Source organism: Rutilus rutilus (genome assembly GCF_951802725.1).
Source record: "Rutilus rutilus genome assembly, chromosome: 5".
NCBI classification, from domain to species: Eukaryota; Metazoa; Chordata; class Actinopteri; order Cypriniformes; family Leuciscidae; genus Rutilus; species Rutilus rutilus.
In genome coordinates, this window is record NC_140213.1 from 48,581,088 (window position 1) to 48,602,311 (window position 21,224).

General features: G+C 38.8%; 2 protein-coding genes across 2 annotated transcripts in view; both read left to right on the forward strand.

Moving 5' to 3' along the window:
* LOC311291158 (xaa-Pro dipeptidase-like) overlaps window positions 1-21,224 on the forward strand; it is a gene marked incomplete at its 5' end in the record, with an annotated part of 218,099 nt that overhangs the window by 148,731 nt on the left and 48,144 nt on the right. The gene's annotated exons all lie outside the window — the stretch shown is intronic.
* Window positions 11,211-21,224, forward strand: part of LOC311290816 (interferon-induced very large GTPase 1-like) — a gene marked incomplete at its 3' end in the record, with an annotated part of 45,760 nt that continues 35,746 nt past the window's right edge. The window contains exons 1-2 of the mRNA XM_084409529.1: window positions 11,211-15,624; window positions 15,680-15,874. Of these exons, the coding sequence (XP_084265655.1) occupies window positions 11,215-15,624; window positions 15,680-15,874 (4,605 nt within the window). The 5' untranslated portion in view covers window positions 11,211-11,214. The remainder of the gene's footprint in view (window positions 15,625-15,679; window positions 15,875-21,224) is intronic.

Here is a 21,224-nt window from a genome sequence, read left to right on the forward strand (position 1 = left end):
TTCTTCCTTCTTTTCTGCTTGACTATTGGCTTGTGACTTTGTAAACTCTTCTACTGCTTTCGAGATATTTGCCAAAACATCCTCTGAAAGCCACGAGTCATCGTAGAAATCAGATACGCCTGATGAGGAAGCCGTTGGTGTGGATGTCGCCATCTTTTGTCGCTTTGCTGAACGTTCTTCCATTTATTTTGCAACAACCTCTTGTCGTTTTCTCATATATTCTTGCTCCTTCTCCAAATCTTGATCGATACCTTCATTGATTTCTTGCCGTAATTCAGTGGAATTAATTGTGCTCATGACTCTTGTGAATACCTTCCTTACGTATTTCTGTGGAACAATAGTTTTATAGGTGAAAAGGCAATATTTTTCTTATTTCCCTTCATATAAAGTTTTAATTAATTTTTGAAGCATAAAGGAAAGATTTTTGATCAATTCTTTTTTTCTAATATTATTGTAAATTTTAGAAGCTATCGATTGCAATTTGTTTCAACACGATAGCTATTATGGTTGCCGAGAAATTTGCCGTGGAATTTCCAGGAAATCCAAAATCTTTTCCTGGATTTTTTTTGTGCGTTTCCGAGATTAGACCTTCCTTAACATAATGCCGAAAACCCGAAGTCTCTAGGTGGTCTGGTTGAGGAGTAGATAGAAGTGCAAGATTGGTGCGCACAGACAGAACAGAAATCATGAGTTAACAATCGCAATTTTGTCCGGTGGAAAATTGCGCTAAAAAACACCAGGGACATGCTGAAGTAACAGAAGCTGTCTCACTTGTGATTCAGGGGTGCTTTATAGTTTCCTGGTCGATGACGTCACCCGCCTACTACGTTCCGTCTCGCCATTGGACTGATTTCATTCATGCTTCAGATGCACTACGCTAGAGGCGTTCCCACTGCGATTACACACAGCGGTAGTCCCTGAAGGGGAACTTTAAAACTGTGTCTTTTACCAATTGTTATCATTTGTTCATTGCAATAAAATAAACACAGTTTATTAAATTTAGTAACACCACACATAGTAAAATTGATGTTATAAAATCAAGGGTCAAGAACCCAACTAAAGCAAACACTGATCACCATTGTGGTAACATCAAATGAAACTCAATAAATCATCATCATATAAACCTCTGCTAATTCTCAATAACAACTTTTGTAGACTTCTTACAGAAATAAAGTCAGTCTGGTTAGAAATAAGTAAAGCTGTTTGTGGAGTTGTTTAATCCTTCTCTGCTGAGATCTTGAGAGATTTAATGTCTTCTTTTATCTTCAGTTGATTTCATCTAAGGCCCCGTTTACACGTACATGGTTATTTTGAAAAACGGAGACATTTCCCTTCGTTTGCGCCCTTCGTTTACACGCAAACGGAGGATTCGCCAATGAAACCGATTCTTTCTAAAAACTTTTGAAAATCTTCGTTTGCACGTTTGCATGTAAACTGAGAAAAACTGAGTTTTAGGCAGCAACGTCACAGAATGTGACTATTTTCGGGATTCTGATTGGCTATGGTGGGCTTGGGCTTCTCGTTACACTGCCACCTACAGGTTTGGCATGCTCTTGACAGCATATACACAGGTTCGTGTGCACGATGTTATTTTTGAAAACGAAGAGGGGTGAAATGTCCGTTTATGAAAATAGCCATCCACGTGTAAATGTAGCCTAAGGCTGTGGTTGAAGTCAGTTGTAGTTTTTGTGTTTCTCTTTGCTTCAGTGATTTTGCTCGTTAACAGCAGGTGCTCGTCACTAACGCTCAGTCATCACTTAATTAATCACTTAATTTATCACATAATTAATCACTTAACTTCTTGACTGCAATGTATATCTAAAATTAAACAAATTAAGCTAATCTGTGTCCTCAAATGAAATGAGTTAGCTTAAAGGGAAAACTCAGACTATTTGGGGCTTTAGCTTATTCACAGTATCCCCCAGAGTTAGATAAGTCCATACATACCTTTTTCATTTATGTGCGTTCTGTAAGTGTTATTTGACGCACCCACCGCTAGCCTAGCTTAGCACAAAGACTGGATGTAAATGGATAATGGTAGCATACTAATCCCAATAAGTGACAAAATAATGCAAACATTTTCCTATTTACATGTTGTTATCTGTATAGTCACAGCGTGTACAAATAACAAGGCTATATGAGACAGAGACCATTTTTAATCGTATAAATACTGGGAACTATATTCTCACTAGGCGTAGGAGCACAGCTAACGTTACTTGGGCGGAGTGATTAGCGCAGCACACGAGACACCCTGTTGATGGTTCCGTAAACAAAACAAACGTGACTAACTAGCTAGTAGCGAACGTAACTCGTGATCATGGCTGACTTTGAGGAATTGTCAGAGGAATTTTACTGTGTATCAAACCAAGATCCAGAACCATATAGTTTTGAGCCAGAATACACAGACGAGGAGTTACAAACTTTGGAAGCTGTTCATTAGCAAGTTGAATGTTACAGTCCTGAGAGTTACATTTAGCGCCGCTCATTTGTTATTGAGCGATACAGTGTGTTCATGACAACACAATAATAACAATAACGGGGATACACGGAGCCCCTATTCACGTAATAGTGTCACTACTAAGGTTACATTACAGCATGGCAATGTTACAGTATGGCTAATGTTAGTCATCTCAAAAGATAACGGAACACTTACCGCAGCAACAGGTGATCCAATTTGTCCTGTCTTTATTATCAATGGGATGGCTGCATCCTTTAGCACACGTTTCATGGTCCGTGTGGCAACTTGCATTTTTTCAAAATAGTCGTCTATAGTAAAATGTTCAGAGCAAACGAAATACTTCTTGATGATGTTTACAGGTGTGTTTGGATCTATACCCAGAACAAGTAGCCATCGATTCATCAGGTCAGCGTTTTTGGTTGGAATTCTATGAAACATCATGGTATTACCTGGTCTCCCCTGTTTATTGTCGCAGCTCTTTACAATACAGCGAACACCCATGATCAGGGGCGGATTAAGGTGGTCAGGGGCCCCTAGGCTGCTCTTTGTGTGAGGCCCCCCCTAAAAATGTATTTAGTGCCATGCATGGTCCACACGCAACTATACGGTGAACTGGCATACACACATTGGCCCTCATTTATCATTCTTGCGTAGAAACTTACGTATATGTTGGCGTAAGAGAGAGCCAACACTACAATGTTTCCTTTACATTTCTTCAAGTGGTGGCCAATTCATATCTATCCAATCACCTACTTGTTTTTTTTTTCTTTGTTTTTTTTTTCTTATGGGCCAATTAGGGTCTTTTTTTGTTCGCGGCGTGGTTATGAGTTTGTTTTTCTTCAAAAAAAACAAACTTTTAATATATTCTAATTTGTCAAGAATTATAAAAAATCATCAATAAGCTCATACTTTGTGCTAAAATAGTCTAAATGTTTAGTTTTAAGAACAATTTTAAAAAGCTGGTTATGTCCATTTTGATGTTTCTGTGCAAGTTCAGCAGACAGTGAGGTATATGGATGGGTTTGTTCCGATCAGAGCTCGTGAGCGGAGAGCGCATTTCTGAATATTCCGCTCCGCTCACTCATTCCGCAGGGTCGCTCGCTCAACCCAGAAGAATGGCCTGCTGCCTGGCTCGAAAGTGGAATAAGGGCTGCTTCCGACTAAATTTTTTTCTAGTCGACTAGTAGTTGTTCATTTAAGCCATTCGTGGACAAATCGCCCCTTTACATTAATTTAATTACTTAGGCTATATACCCTAAGCGTTTACATATAGCCGCATTCAAGCGCACGAACGCACGCATAAAGCTTGCCACAAAGAACCGGTAAAAGTAATGATTATGAATGTGTCTAAAAAGCAAGGAGACATTTGCAAAGATGAAGTTGACGATGCGGATTCGCCATGAACACCAGAGAGAAATGCACATTTCAGATTACATATTCAGAGAGTAGCCTATTTCTTTTGGTTTTGAATATTTTCGTTTGCAAGTAGACATTTCAAGCTTTCTATAATAGATAGCCTATATTTCTCAAATCTGTGAGGCACAAGCTGAGTTTCGGCGCCCTCCAGTTCACGTGCAATGCAAGTGATCGTGTTGGCGCCTTATTACATTGTCTCCTATATATTTTCTTCTTATCTATTAAATACAGGCAATTGGTTGATAAAACATTGATCAAAATTAAGATACAATTTATACAAAACGAAAATCTTTTAAAAAGAGACTTTCTACAAAACAAGACTCAATGAAGTGGTCAAAATCATGTTTTACCCACTCCATGGCCCTCATTTATCATTCTTGCGTAGAAACGGGCGTATATGTTGGCGTAAGATTATGCTTACACTCCTATCATCGCCTGATTTATGAAGCTGTGTGTACCTTTGAAATCCAGGTGTACGCAATACCTGCCCTTGATAAATGCTGCGGCTGAAAACGATCGTCATTAAAATAACACGCCCCTATATATTCAAGTCTCCACTCCCCCCACGCCCTCATTTTACGCCATGGACACACGGAAGACGGCAAAGAAGAGAAACTTCTTTGAGAAAGAAAGAGAAACCAGGGAAGTGGAAAGAAACAAAATTGATTTCTAGATTTTTATTATTAATGACGCTTATTGTTATTTAGAAGAAGAATGTCTTTATTATTATTATTTGTATTATTATATTATTTAAAAGAAGAAGAATGTAATTTTTATTATTTTGTCAGTCTGAATTATTTTTTGGTCATTGAAAGCCTTTCATTACTGAACCCAGTCCGTGCACACCTGCTGGGCCTAACCCTGGCCTAACCATCGTTTTAAAGAATAGTACAACGGCGAGCGCGTCGAGTATAAACGCCTCGTCCGTTTGGGGAGGTGCGCGCGCAGTCTGCGGAGACTCGCGCTGCGGAGCCAGGCGAAAGTATTTAACAAGGCTTGAAACGTCAGGTAAAGCGCACAGGCTCGCAACTGAAGGAATACATATGCCTACAAATCAAATGCTTTGGTAAAGTCACACAAATTAAACATTTAAGTCCATGTTTCACAAAAATAAACACTGAAGTTTATAATTACTATGTTGTTGTTTTTTTACAGTGGGTCATAATATAGCATATCTTTTAGTTTGTCAGTGCGTTTTGTGGTGTTAGGAATTGTTTTTCTGCGCATTTCCACACTAACTCAAAACGTGCGTACACCACCTCCTGAGCTGGCGTAGGATTTGAGCGTGCCGTACGCCAACGTCCATATTGATAAATCTGAAAGTCACCGTGGTTTTGGGTGTACGCCAGGTGTACGCTGGAAATTTGGTGTAGGCTACGCACTTTTGATAAATGAGGGCCCATGTCTCCAGACATTGCGCATCTCATGATGTATAATATCTTTCTCATTCTGCATGCTCACTTTCATAATCAACATTGATTAAATTAAAAAACATAATGACGTCAAATATTTTCTAACCCAGCCCTCGGCCCCTGTTGCAACAGTCGTTGTTTAGGTAGGCTACCTTAAACGCGCACACAGTCTCAGAGTCATCGCTGCAATCAGGAAATGAAGAGAGCTGAGATCCACATCACCAAGCACATCTTCGTCTCTGCCACCCCAGGATGATAGCGCGGCCGTTGCTAGGAGGGCGCCAGCGCCTCTGCCTTTCAGCGCCTCTGCCTCGCGAGTGGATGATAGCTCTGAAGACGCCTAGCAATGGTATACCTTTAGTGGTAGACTAGTATACCTTTAGTTAAGTTATACCTATGAGTCTTCGTAGCGCGCTAAGAGACAGCGTTATCGGGAAACGCAGCTCAGGTATGATGCGTAATGGAGATTCCAAAGCGCTCTTCTTTGGTCAGAACCACGGAGAGCGATCGCGGATAGGTCCGTCCTATGCACCGAAACTTTTTACAATGCAACAAAATATTTAAAGAGCATCAAGCTATTAAAATCTATATTATCTATACGCACAGATAATACAACAGTATAGGCCTATTAGTCAGTAATTTTTATTAGGTTAAACAGTGATTCGATAAGGTTTTTAATTTAAGGCCCACCCACAATTGGTCTGGCCCATTCAAAACTGGAATCCTGGCGCCGTGCCTTTGCGCTTAAGTAAATAAAAAAAATAAAAAATAAAAATTGTCTGGCCAATCCGAGGCCCCTGCACACGTGGGGCCCCTAGGCTGCAGCCTAGGCAAGCCTGTGCATTAATCCGCACCAGCCCATGATTGTAAACTATAAATTTACTATCTAGTAATTACTGACTCTATTACTCCAACTCTGAGCGAACTCTCTGCTCCTCACCACAGGGTGTCTTGTGTGCTGCACTAATCACTCCGCCCAAGTAACGTTAGCTGTGCTCCTACGCCTAGTGAGAATATAGTTCCCAGTATTTATACGATTAAAAATGGTCTCTGTCTCATATAGCCTTGTTATTTGTACACGCTGTGACTATACAGATAACAACATGTAAATAGGAAAATGTTTGCATTATTTTGTCACTTATTGGGATTAGTATGCTACCATTATCCATTTACATCCAGTCTTTGTGCTAAGCTAGGCTAGCGGTGGGTGCGTCAAATAACACTTACAGAACGCACAGAAATGAAAAGGGTATGTATGGACTTATCTAACTCTGGGGGATACTGTGGATAAGCTAAAGTCCCAAAAAGTCGGAGTGTTCCTTTAACTTTTGGGGTTTTTCAGTGTGAGGAATAATGCATTGTCGATCAGCGCCACCTTGCGTGAATTAGCCGAAGGAGATCTATCGTTTCGCGTTCGGTGTGAAAGCTCCATTCATCAGCGATTCGTCTTGTTTTATTGTGTCAAGTTTAGTGTGAAAGGGCTTTTAAAGGGATAGGTCACCCAAAAATTTAAATTAGCCCTTGATTTACTCACCCTCAAGCCATCCTAGGTGTATATGACATTCTTTTTTCAGATGATTACAATCAGAGTTATATTAAAAATCTCCTGGCTCTTCCAAGTTTTGTAATGTCAGTGAATGGCCGGTTTCAGTTTTGAAGTCCATAAAAGTGCATCTATCCATCATAAAAGTGCATCTATCCATCATAAAAGTACTCCACATGTCTACAGGGGTTAATAGAGACCTTGTGAAGCGAAGCAATGCATTTGTGTAAGAAAAATATCCATATTTAAAACTTTATTGACTAAAATAACTAGCACTGACACAGAGCCAGTGCGCATCGCATTAAAATAACTAACACGACAGACAGCCATGCGCATCGATTTACGGCGAAAGACTAACCTGAACTTGACGCACAATGTAATGACGAACACGAATGCGCAGAGGATAGAGCAAAACAAAACATCAATCACAAATTAGAAGTGTAAATCGAGAACTTTTAGAGAGAAATGTCGGAGGAACTTGAGTTTGTTGCCCAGCCCTGTTTGTTTGAACCGCAAGAGGCGTCACAGCTTACGCTACTCCTACGACATAGCCTACATCGCCAAGTGTTACTCTTTTGCCGTGAGTCGACATGCGTATTTTTCTTACACAAATGTATCTCTTCACTTCAAGAGTTGAAGTTCTTTATCTCCGCTTCGCGTCGGACGGTTCACGCCTCCGCGTCGTCCATTAATTTCTGTTAATGGACACCTCGTCGGGCATTATCGCTTACTTAATGCACAGGTAGTTCCAGTCAGTTTGATTACAGTTCAAAATTAATCCGCTACATTGGTAACCATAGTAACACAGTTACACTCGCAAGCAGAGTGAGAGACACATATGAAAACGTTTATTTAGGTAGGCTAAATGGATGATTTTTGCATATCGTTTAATTTGTACTTCGCGTCGGGTGGTTCTTCGCCTCTACGTCGTGCATTAAAATCCTTTAATGCATGGCTAGCCGTGGATTATCCCTTACGTAAATGTACGTATGGTAGAATTACACTTTACGTAATAATACACACGTATTCTCATGAGATCACGTTGAACATTCTCAGTAAGTAAAGTGAAACTGTACTGTAAAAGGAAGCCTTTTTATTTCCATGGAATTACTGGGATCTTACCCTATAATCTGTAATAGCTACAGTTATAGCTACAGATTATAGGGTAAGATCCCAGTAATTCCATGGAAATAAAAAGGCTTCCTTTTACAGTACAGTTTCACTTTACTTACTGAGTAAATTGTCATGTTTTCCTTGGTAACGTTGCAGGACATACGAGTTAAAAAATTGTGACTAAATGGAAAAGGGAATGATCAGGTTATATGGTACAATTCCGGTAATACAATGGAAATAAACAAGGCTTAATTTTACAGTACAGTTACACTTTACTTACTGAGTAAATTGTAAAAACATCTGCAAGAACATACCCAGTATTTAAGATGTGCCATGACATTAGGGAAAACTGTTCCTGCGGGGTAGTTACCAGGTAAGTGTAAGATTTGATAAACCCTGTATAAATGGACGTAGCAATGAACAACAACTATGTAAGACAAGGTCATTTATTGGAAACTACCTCTTAATTTCAAGATAGTAATAAATAAACATGGACTGTTACCAACATAACCCTAGGATAACTACAAACCTAACTTGAATTGATGGGTAATACTGGAGGTGTTTCTAAAAATAGTCTGCCTACATTCTGAGGAAGTACACAATTAAATCTGAGTTATTACCAGCCTAAACGGGTAACAAGTACACAGTACTTTGTTGAGTTGATATTTAACAGTGGTGTTTTTTTTCCCTGGTAGTTTCTCTGTAATTGCATACTAATCACCTCAAGTAATTACACACTAAAATACTATAATTTACCATATGCTTACCAGGTATATACTTAGTAATTAGTTTGTAGTTTCTCTGCATTTACATACTTGGTAATTACTAATAACCAACTATAACTTACCATATATTTACCAGGTAAATACCTAGTAATTAGTTTGTAGTTTCTCTGCATTTACATACTTGTTACCTGTGGTAATTACCAATAACCAACTATAACTTACCATATATTTACCAGGTAAATACCTAGTAATTAGGGGACTGTAAAAGGAAGGGTTACCTAAGAGGGGTATTTTGGGGGGTCCCCGACAAATATATTTTAATATTAAACATGATTGTAAAAATGATAGGTCTTTACTGACGTTTTATATTTATAACAGTAATTTATTTATTTCCTAGCGCGAGGCAGCAATCAGGGCAGCTATTAGCCGAGTGAGTTCCTATACAGCATCACAGATAGTTGTTGTGCTGCTCCCGCAGACACGTACTGTAGCTGAACGCGGCAAACCGAAACCTCACAAAGAGAGAAATCCTGAATGAAAATCCTGTAAGTGCTTCGATTATGTTTATATCTCCATAATTGCTTATAGTAAAATATTAGGAGTTCGAGTTCCTATATCAAAAGTTGCATTAACTAGATACCCAGTGTAATGATTAGAAGAGTACGTTTGTCAACGTTTCTTGCTAACTGTATGTGTATGAAGCCAAATGATCTGCCAGCTAACAGCAGACCTAGCAGCTAGACTAGTTATTCAAAGCTGGCTTAACAACCTACTTGTCCAGTCAGTGATTACAAAAGATAACCAGGACTTAATTCAAGTCTGTGAGTTGATTAAAGTGAATGTTATTTGAGCATGAATGAGTATGTACATGAGAGCTTGGTAAGCTATCTAGGAAGCTAATATTATTTTTCTTAATTTAGAATCCTGCATCATGGCGAGAAAAAGAGGAAGAAGAAAAAGAAAGATCACCAACGTTTTTCAAGGGTAAATTGTGCTTACAGTATGTCATAACATGGCTGTTGTTGGGGGAAATTGTAGATATATTGGTCAACACTTATTATTCACAGATGTCTTCATTAAAATTAATTTAATATAGCCAAATGTTTTACCATAATAATAGTAATTAAAACAATATTTAAAAAGGCCAGCTTACAGCAGCTCAGCCCAGCCCAGCCAAATACAGCCCAGCTTAGGGCAGTGCAGCCAAGCACAGACCAGCCAAAGCACAGCCCAGCCAAAGCATGGCCCAGCCAAGCACAGACCAGCTCAGCAGAGTACAGCCAAAGCACAGCCCAGCCAAGCACAGCCCAGCTCAGCACAGTACAGCCAAAGCACAGCCCAGCCAAGCACAGACCAGCCAAGCACAGACCAGCCAAAGCACAGCCCAGCCAAAGCATGGCCCAGCCAAGCACAGACCAGCTCAGCAGAGTACAGCCAAAGCACAGCCCAGCCAAGCACAGCCCAGCTCAGCACAGTACAGCCAAAGCACAGCCCAGCCAAGCACAGACCAGCCAAGCACAGACCAGCCAAAGCACAGCCCAGCCAAAGCACAGCCAAGCACAGCCCAGCTCAGCGCAGTGCAGCCAAAGCACAGCCCAGCCAAAGCACAGCCAAGCACAGCCCAGCTCAGCGCAGTGCAGCCAAAGCACAGCCCAGCCAAAGCACAGCCCAGCCAAAGCACAGCCAAGCACAGCCCAGCTCAGCGCAGTGCAGCCAAAGCACAGCCCAGCCAAAGCACAGCCCAGCCAAAGCACAGCCAAGCACAGCCCAGCTCAGCGCAGTGCAGCCAAAGCACAGACCAGCCAAAGCACAGCCCAGCCAAAGCACAGCCAAGCACAGCCCAGCTCAGCGCAGTGCAGCCAAAGCACAGCCCAGCCAAAGCACAGCCAAGCACAGCCCAGCTCAGCGCAGTGCAGCCAAAGCACAGCCCAGCCAAAGCACAGCCCAGCCAAAGCACAGCCAAGCACAGCCCAGCTCAGCGCAGTGCAGCCAAAGCACAGACCAGCCAAAGCACAGCCCAGCCAAAGCACAGCCCAGCCAAAGCACAGACCAGCCAAAGCACAGACCAGCCAAAGCACAGCACAGCCAAAGCACAATTCTTCAGAATTTTTAATAATTTAATAATAAAGTTTTAGGGGACCCCCCAAGAGTCCTAAGTCATTTCGAACCCTGCACATAACCACTCTGTGGGAGGCAGAATTATTGCTGGTTGGGTAGGGGATCAAATACTCAATCAAATGCTAATCATTTTATAACCTTTATATAATGTGTTTTTCTCTGGATTTTCTTGTTGATATTTCGTCTCTATCAGTTAAAATAAACCAACCTTAAAAACTGTAGACCCTATCTTTCTTTGTAAGTGGGCAAACTTACAAAATCATCAGGGGATCAAATCATTATTTTCTCCACTGTATATTTGTTCCGTATAAAAGTTATTTCTAAAAAAAAAAAAAAAAAATTTGCTTAATCAACAGGGGAAACAAGGACTGTGGACAATCAGGAGTCAGTCCTGATCAACACCATCATTACAACAGGAAAATACTGAAAATGACGGAAAACATGACGGAAAATCTGTTTCACAAACTTCATCTTGAAGTCGGGCGTCTCAATAACCTGAGGCCAGCAGATGTTCTTCAGATAACTACACATTCTTTACAGTCCAATGAGTCTTGTGCTGAGGAAGAGCTGGTTCAGACTTTCCTTCAAAAACTATTGATGATGAACTACAGAGCAAGATACATCAAAATTAAAGAGACCAGTAAACAGGATCAAACAAAACAGGGAGACTCCTTGAAAACCAGCAGTAATTTTTTTGAAAAAATGTCTTTGTCAAACAAAGGAACGAATCGATCTGATCAAATTCACCCGATAGATGTTCAGATGGCTGTGTTTCTTTGTGCTGATGATTTCCTGAAGCAGCTGATGGTCACTAAACTGTCTCAGTGTCAGTACGCTCTGCCTCTGCTTGTTCCCAATCCATTCACACAGCAGATTGAGTTTCCTCTCTGGACATTCAGACAAATCAACAAGAGCTGGAAGACGAGAAACCCCAACGATGAAACCACCAGTCAAACCCAGCTGATCTACAAGGCACAAACTCCAATGGTGTCTTTCTTCAGGTTTGACTCTGTGTCTTCATCCAAGTCTGAGCTGATGAACAGTCTGATCAATGAGAAACACAACACATTCTTCCACAGGAACTGCCCAGGCAGCAGCAGATCCAGAGTCCTGATGGATGGAGTGGTGGAGATTGCCTGGTTCTGCCCCTCTGGGAAAAACACAGATAAATTCAATGACTGTGTTGCGTTCTGTAATCTACACGGTGATGCAGGAGACCATGAGAAACAGCGGCTGATCCTCACTGAAATGTCCTCAGTCAATGTTGTTCTTCTAGCACAACCTGACAGGAATTCCAGAAGTGCAGAAATAATAGAAAATCTGTACACAAACACGAAGCCACTCATTTGTATATTCACTGAGGATGAATCTACTATGATTGAGACAGACAAAGGAAAATACAAGATTGGTATGAAAGATAGAAATCAATCAGAAGTATCTGAAGATCTCAGTAGAGCTATAAATGATTGTCTCTCAGAATCATCTTCCACTTTCAGACTTGAAGATTTGTCCAAATACTCAGACATCAGTGTAGATGAGAAGGATAATGAAGACTGCAGCAGAGGGAAAAAAGCAGCACAGTCGATGATTAGTTTGCTGGTGAAGAAAGATCTGATAGGAATCAAAGAATCAATTCTGCCTCATCAGGGAAAACTGTGGAATCAGTGGAGTCAGAAGAACAAAGAACTAAACCGATCTCGAGGAGATGAAATAGAAACGGAAATCAGTAGAAAACGAACAGACCTGAAGGAAATCCGTAAACAGCAGCATGAATCTAACATCAGTGAGTTTATGAAGCTCTTCATTGGACAAATGAACTCACATAATAAACATGAGAAGATGTTTTTCATTAAGTGGCTCGGAAACCTCCTGGATGAACATACATCAGCTGATCTTTCTGTTATACATCACAAATATGATGAAAAGTGGTCAACAGTCTTAAAACTGAAAGAGAAACATGATCAATCTAAACAACTCATAGATGAACAAACTGAACTTGAGAGAATATCTAAGGATCTTCAGGCTGCAGGCTTTGGTTTGGAGCACATCATGAGGGAGATCGGTCAGATCTATGAATCATGTTCATCTGTGAAGGAGAACAAGAAAGGCCTGCAGGTTCACTTCTCTTCTCTCCCGAGTCTTGCAGCAGAGATGATGATCTCTGGATTTCCACTGGAGCTGATGGATGGAGATGCTGTTCATGTTCCTCTGATCTGGATCTCTGCTGTTCTAGATGAACTCGTAAAGATACTAGGAGACCAGAGATTCTTTGTGCTGTCAATTTTAGGGATTCAGAGCTCTGGGAAATCCACCATGCTGAACGCCATGTTTGGACTCCAGTTTGCCGTCAGTGCCGGCAGGTGCACCAGAGGAGCGTTCATGCAGCTGGTCAAAGTCTCAGACGAGATGAAAACACAAATGAAATCTGACTATATTCTGGTTGTTGATACTGAGGGTCTTCGTGCTCTAGAACTGGCTGGAAGATCAACAACACATCATGACAATGAATTGGCCACATTTGTTGTAGGTCTTGGACATCTGACCTTGATCAACATCTTCGGAGAAAACCCCACAGAGATGCAGGACGTTCTTCAGATTGTTGTTCAGGCCCTCATGAGGATGAAGAAGGTCAGACTGAATCCCAGATGTGTGTTTGTGCATCAGAACGTCTCAGACGTCACAGCTGGAGAGAAAAACATGGAGGGAAGAAGACGACTGCAGGAGAAACTGGATGAGATGACTAAACTCGCTGCTAAAGATGAAGTCTATGATGCTGATCGTTTCAGTGATATTATTAGATTTGATGTCCAGAAGGATGTGAAGTATTTTGCTCAGCTCTGGGAGGGAAGCCCACCCATGGCACCACCAAACCCAAACTACTGTGAGAATATTCAAGACCTCAAGAAGACTATTATATCTCATGCCTCAGAATCAGGTGGAATAAAGCCGAAAGACTTACAATATCGTATTAAAGATCTCTGGGAGGCTTTATTGAAAGAACGATTCGTCTTCAGCTTCAGAAATTCTCTGGAGATTTCAGCCTACAGGAAACTGGAGACTGAATACAGCAAGTGGTCCTGGAGTCTTCGCAGCGCCATGATGGACACTGAGAATAAACTGCACAACCAAATAGAAAATAAAGCAATTCATAAGGTTGAAGAAACTGATCTTCAAAGAGAACTGAAGAAAACAAGTGAAGAAGTGAAAAAATCAATGGCAGAATTCTTTGAGAAAGACACAGATAAAGATATGCTGATTCAGTGGAAAACATCATTTCAGCTCAAAATCAAGGATGTTCAGGTAAACATTGTGAGAGAAACAAAGATGAAATTAAATGAGGTTCTTCAGCAGCGAGGCCTGAAGAAAGAGTTTGATGATAAGAGGAAAAAGCATGAAGACACTCTCTATAAAAAGAGTGAAGAACTTGCCTTAAAATTCAAAGACAAAGGTAACGATGAAGAAAGACTGAAGAAAGAGTTTGATTTGTTTTGGGAAGAGTGGATGAAGAAGATCATCACAGACAATCCAGCAATCAAAGACATTGATATAATGAAAGATGTGAGAGAGATCCTCAGTAATGTGCATGAAAGTGCTTCTGTAGACTACTGGAGAGAGAGCAGTGAGAACAACAACATTTTCACTGTGCCAAGTTATTCAGATTATGCTATTTACAAAACGTCCACAAAAGGAAAGTTTATAGAGACTGCAAAGAATGTTTACAAAGCAGTTAAAGAAAAATGTGGATATACTCAAACTCTGTCTCCAGAAGATGAAGCCCAAATAAGATCATTAGTCACAGATGTTGCTCAGAAGACAAACAAAATGATTAAGTCATTTAACATTTCAAAGACGGGCTACAACAACAGCTACATTCAACAAGTTACAGATTACATCAAGGCAAGAATATCAGCACATGAGGAAGGAGTAAAATATGTGTTCAAGAATGAATTCTTCATGGATTTGTCTTACTCCATCTTTAAGAAAGAAAAAGAGATGATCACTGAACAACAGAGACTGTTCAGGGAAGCCAATGATCCTGTTCTCTATTTACAGAAGAAGAGAGAAGAGTACTATAGTATTTTCCAGAAACACTGCAATAACTCTACTTCAGCTGCAATTTTTGGTGAGATCATCTGTCAGAAACTTAAAGAGCCCATTGAGCAGAGCGTCTACAAGAAGACTGCCAAAGATCTGACAGATGAAATTAAATTAAACTCTGCAGCACTGAATGGAAACAGATCAAAGCTGGAGAAACATATCCTTACGGTACTGGCAAAAGAGGAGGATTTTGGCAAATACATTAACTACATTCATAATCCCAGAGATTACTTCAAGAGCTTCATTAGAGATGAAGTCAGTCAGTACATCAAGGATAAGTTCAGTGTCAGTGTTTTACCCAAGATGAAGGAGAACATTAAACTCCTGCAGCAGAAAATAATAAAAGCAGCACGTGAATCTACTGAATATGTTCAAGCGAACAGAGGAGATGTTGGTTTGTGGAAGAAGAATTTCACACAGAAGCTTTCAGATGTGCTGATCTTTTCTGAACAAGACCTCAGTGGAGTGAAACATCGAGATGTTGAGGATTTCAACATCCTAAAAGATGTGATAACACAAGAACTTCCTGCTATAGTGTCTGACATCAGCAGTAGATTCAACACAAATGCATTTGCTGTAAATCTGGACCACAGTTTCAGACCAGATGAGATTCTGATTGATTGCTTCTGTAAGTGCTGTTGGGCTCGGTGTCCGTTCTGTAAAGCCATCTGCACCAACACCATAGAAAACCATGATGGAGATCACAGTGTTCCTTTCCACAGAGTGTATGGAATAATAGGGGTATGTTTCTGGAAAACAACAAACTTGTCTCCTTGGATCTGCACATCATGTGTAGCAAGCAATGATCGATCATTTCACCATGATGCCTCAAATTCCTCAGTCCTATATAGACAATACAGAACAGCAGGAGGAGAATGTGCAAAGTGGAGCATCACCCCTGATACCTCTGAGCTGCCCTACTGGAAGTGGTTTGTGTGGAGATTCCAGAAAGATCTGGGAAAACACTATCAGAAAACATTTGCGGGGAGTGGTAAGATACCAGATGGATGGAGAACATGCACAAAACAGGAGGCTATTGAGAGTTTGGATAAATACTTCTAAATGAAATAAGTTTAAAGATCTTTGATTTGCAGTTTGAAAAAAATAGTTTATGTTCATCACCACAGTGAATATGTTATCAATTCATTATACTTTACAGTAGTTTAAATAGTTTATTTACAACAAAAGTGATGGTTAATATGTGGTACATTTGTTATTTGCAAACTAGTCTTCACTGGTAGTGGTAAACCTGTAACAAACCTTTATTTAACTGACTGTTTGAAAGACACTTCTGTGGCAAACCAAGTGGCATCATTGAAGACTTTCAGATGCAAAGATAATTTACATGTAAAAAAAACTACTACTAAAAAAAAAAAAGTACTACTACTACTACTACTACTACTACTACTACTACTACTGTAGAGTCACCTGATCTACATTAACGTCACACAGTTTGTGTTCATGCAGGCGAAACCAAAAGCCTTTGCTTAACTTTTAAATCGCCGCTACATTTTCTTGCCAATACACAACAGAGCAGAATGTTGTTTCTAAGCTGAATGTGCATGTGTTTAAAAATGTGTGCAGTCATGTAATCTACAGAATATTTCATAAAGTATATGAGGAAACGGGGTGTGATATACGATCATGTTGAACATGTAAATTATACCACTTTAGATCTTATATAAATCTTGTATATTTTATTCTACATGTAGTAAAATTGTGTAGTCAGCAGAACGGTAACACTTTATAATAATGTTCAGTTGTAAGGCATTTATAAGTGGTTGGTTAATGATGAACTAATCATTTACAGAACATTCATAAATGATTAGCAAGTGATATACTAACATTTTATGTATGTTTTGTAAATTCCGTTACAAGTCATTTACAAGTGATTAGTTAATGATTAACTAATCATTTACAAAACATGACTATGCGTTCATAAATGATTAATTAGTGATATGTTCATTATTTTATGTATGTTTTGTAGATTCAGTTAGAAGTCATTTACAATTGATTAGTTAATAATTAACTGATCATTTACAAAACATGACTATGCGTTTCATAAATGTTTAATAAATTATGTTACATTTTTTTTTTTTATGTTTTGCTCACATCAGGTGCACAGTGGTTAAAGACTCCATGTGTTTCAGAGAAGACAGCTGTCTATACCCTAACCAGTCAGCACTTACACTGCAGTGCACACTACACTACACACTACAGAAGACAGCTGTCTATACCCTCACCAGTCAGCACTTACACTGCAGTGCACACTACACACTACACTACACTACACACTACAGAAGACAGCTGTTTATACCCTCACCAGTCAGCACTTACACTGCAGTGCACACTACACACTACACTACACTACACACTACAGAAGACAGCTGTTTATACCCTCACCAGTCAGCACTTACACTGCAGTGCACACTACACACTACACTACACTACACACTACAGAAGACAGCTGTTTATACCCTCACCAGTCAGCACTTCCACTGCAGTGCACACTACACTACACACTACAGAAGACAGCTGTTTATACCCTCACCAGTCAGCACTTACACTGCAGTGCACACTACACACTACACTACACTACACACTACAGAAGACAGCTGTTTATACCCTCACCAGTCAGCACTTACACTGCAGTGCACACTACACACTACACTACAGAAGACAGCTGTCTATACTCTCACCAGTCAGCACTTACACTGCAGTGCACACTACACACTACACTACAGAAGACAGCTGTCTATACTCTCACCAGTCAGCACTTACACTGCAGTGCACACTACACACTACACTACAGAAGACAGCTGTCTATACTCTCACCAGTCAGCACTTACACTGCAGTACACACTACAGTGTTCAACACCTGTTATAGATGTGTAAACGCATGAATAAATCATTTACAACCCTTTCTGCATCCCCTAATCTAAAGTGTAAACTATTCATCACTTGTAAATGTGTTACACATCATTCGTAGATTACCACTTCAAGAACCAAAAAGGCATAAGATCAACGAATCGAATCTACGAATGTATGTGTAACACATTTACAAGTGATGAATAGTTTACACTTTAGATTAGGGGATGCAGAAAGTGTTATAAATCATTTACAACACTTTCTGCATCCCCTAATCTAAAGTGTAAACTATTCATCACTCGTAAATATGTTACTAATGATCTGTACATGTATTCAAGGCATTTACAGCACTTTCTGCACCATCTAATTGCTACATACAAAAAATACATTATTTATTAAACATTTGTATATGATTAGTTAATCATTTACTAATCAATTGTAAATGACTTCTAACTGAATCTACAAAATATACATTCAATAATTAATATATCACTTATTAATCATTTATGAACGCATAGTCATGTTTCGTAAATAATTAATTAATCATTTACTAATCACTAGTAAATGACTTGTAACGGAATTTACAAAACATACATAAAATGTTAGTATATCACTTGCTAATCATTTATGAATGTTCTGTAAATGATTAGTTCATCATTAACTAACCACTTATAAATGCCTTACAACTGAACGTTATTATAAAGTGTTACCAAGTATCCTACTGTTAACCCTTGGGAGTAAAAAAAGGCAAAATTCTGACAGTATCATACCATTGCAAAAAGCAATGCATTCTGGGTTATATTTGTCATTTTCAAGAAAATAGCCTACAGGAATATACTGTGAACTAGATAAAAAAGTTTGTAGACAAACTTTACGTTGTGTAGGAAATTATTTGCATTTTGATTGATATTTTGGACCTACAAATACACTTCCAGATACATACGCACGCACACACTTACACAAAGGCCCAAAGCGCAGAGGATGAAAAGGACGGAAGAATGCCCATTTAATGGAGACAATGTTGTCACCAAACCCCCTTGACTGAGGCGATAGAAGGTTGATGTCACATGCTTTAGTTCCTCTGGAATAAACCCAAGAAACTGCATAGGAACAATGTAACCCAGTTCTGTATGAATATGACTGCTTTTTTGACTGTTGGTTGTTGCATTCTTGATTTTGATGGCGTTTGCATCCCTGGAGAGAAATTAGTTCTTTTCTAGCTCAGTTTATTAACTGAGTTTCTTTTTGCTTTTATTGCTCTGCTGTATTATTTAAACTTGAAAACCTCGGATGAGAACAAGTTATGTTTTACTCCTATTGCTTGAACTGCTTACAAGGTAAATAGCCTGTGTAATATTCCCTCATACAGGACTGCCCTGTTGAGATTGGATAAGCTGAAGTTTTATAACCTGTAACTTTTTGATGATTTGCTACAAATATTAATCATTGTGTAACCAGTATTTTTTACCTTTTGTTTAAATAAATTTTTATTTCGAAAGACAAACACTGTTAAGTCTTACTTCAGCTTAAAGACAGCTCTATAAGTAATATACAGAGCATTATATCATACTTTGCCTGACAAAAGACAACAAAGGATCCAGGAACGATTCTGCTGGAGAGTAAGCATGAATTTGATCCATATATACAGGTAGTTGTCAATGATTATTGTTTACGAGAGTGAAGGGACACACCTAGATTTACTGGTATAAATTAAACAAGCTAGTGCTATTCTGACCTGACAGCAAAAGACTACCTACTTTGATACTAGGGGTTCTTCAGGGGGATGAGATAAATACCAGATCTCACCACAGTTGGCATGAAAAAGCCTTGCCAGAAAGTTTGAAGAAGTTTTAAAAGCTTGAAGTTTGAAGGTTTTTATAGTTCAAGTTTTAGTTTAGTATTTTTAAAAGTTTGAAGGTTTTTAGTTTAGAAATATTAGAGAGAATGGAAAATGAGTCTCGATGGATTAGAAATAGTATACATAGAATGGCAGCTGATGGAGTCTTTAGTTTGGAGTTAGAATGATAGATAGATAGATAGATAGATAGATAGATAGATAGATAGATAGATAGATAGATAGATAGATAGATAGATAGATAGATAGATAGATAGATAGATAGATAGATAGATGGCACTATCGTTGCGCATATTTTAAAATCTTCATCATAACATTTATAGCAGCAGCTCTAATAATAAGGAAATTATATTGTAAGAACAGCAAAAGTGATTGACACGTGTTGTCACAGTAAACCAGGTGAAGGTAATGAGGAAATTTAATTGCTAGGCCTACATTATGAGACACCATTGCTCTGCTCCCTCTAAAATGCATATTCTACAAGAGGGTAAAACATTCCCCATACACAATCAAAATAAATCTATTACGATTGTCACTTTCAAAGTGAAATGTGAAAATAAATGGAAAGTGTAGCGCCATTACTGTAACAGTTATAGATGCTCACGTGGCAAGATTACTTTTTATTTTACTTTTTTATTTTTGTTGAGCATTACAGCCAATCACACACGACTCTGTTGATCTAATGATGCAATGCCCAATCAGATGAGTTGAAAAGTGCAGATATGATATAAGATATTAATTCATAATCCTTTTGTTTTTTCATGCTACTCAAATAACAATGTCTTGATTTTCTAATGCGTAAAAAGCAATTGACTAATTCATAAACGGTTCTTGTCATAAAAGAATGACATTTTCCCTCCACAAAAAAAAAAAACGTTTAATACATTATTTTAATCGACAGTAATCATTATTACAATATCACGAGCAATAATCGACAATAATGACGTTTTTTTTTCCAGTTACTAGGCAAAAACATTGCTGTCAAAACCGCCACAAGATCAGAGCAAATCACTTTTATTGAGTGAGTCTGAGATTTACCGATTCAATAATATTAGAAAAGCATCCCAGTTTTATTTACATAGGCTACTTTGATTTTAGTTATTTGAGTTATAAATGTATTATTTTTTTGACTGCTTTTTTATACGATTTTTATTTAGATTTTTTTTTTTCTTTATTTTAAAGTATACTGGGTTTGTATAAAGACTGGTTTCTAAAGTACCTTAAAGTGCCATGTATTAATGCTCATGGGTAGCCTAAATGGGTTCCATTCAGACCTTAATATTAAGTATTTTACTGTTATGTGTCAACAAGATTCAACAAGACATTTTCTCCGGGCTATACCCAGTGTTTAGATCTGTTGTGGTATTTATGCAAATTAGCACATACGTAATTAGATTATGCACCGCTTGTCCATGTTAACAAACAATAAAAAAAAAAAACTTGTAATACATTTTTTGTTTGTCTTGATGTAAGTAATCAACTCAGTCATTTTCATGGTGATATCTAAAGGTTTAAATCTTTACCCTATTCACGTAAGAAAAATAATAAATAGGCGTATGAATAGGATATATTTGGGTCTTTTTCAAAACTTTCCCCTAATGGGATTCTTCTGGACTTT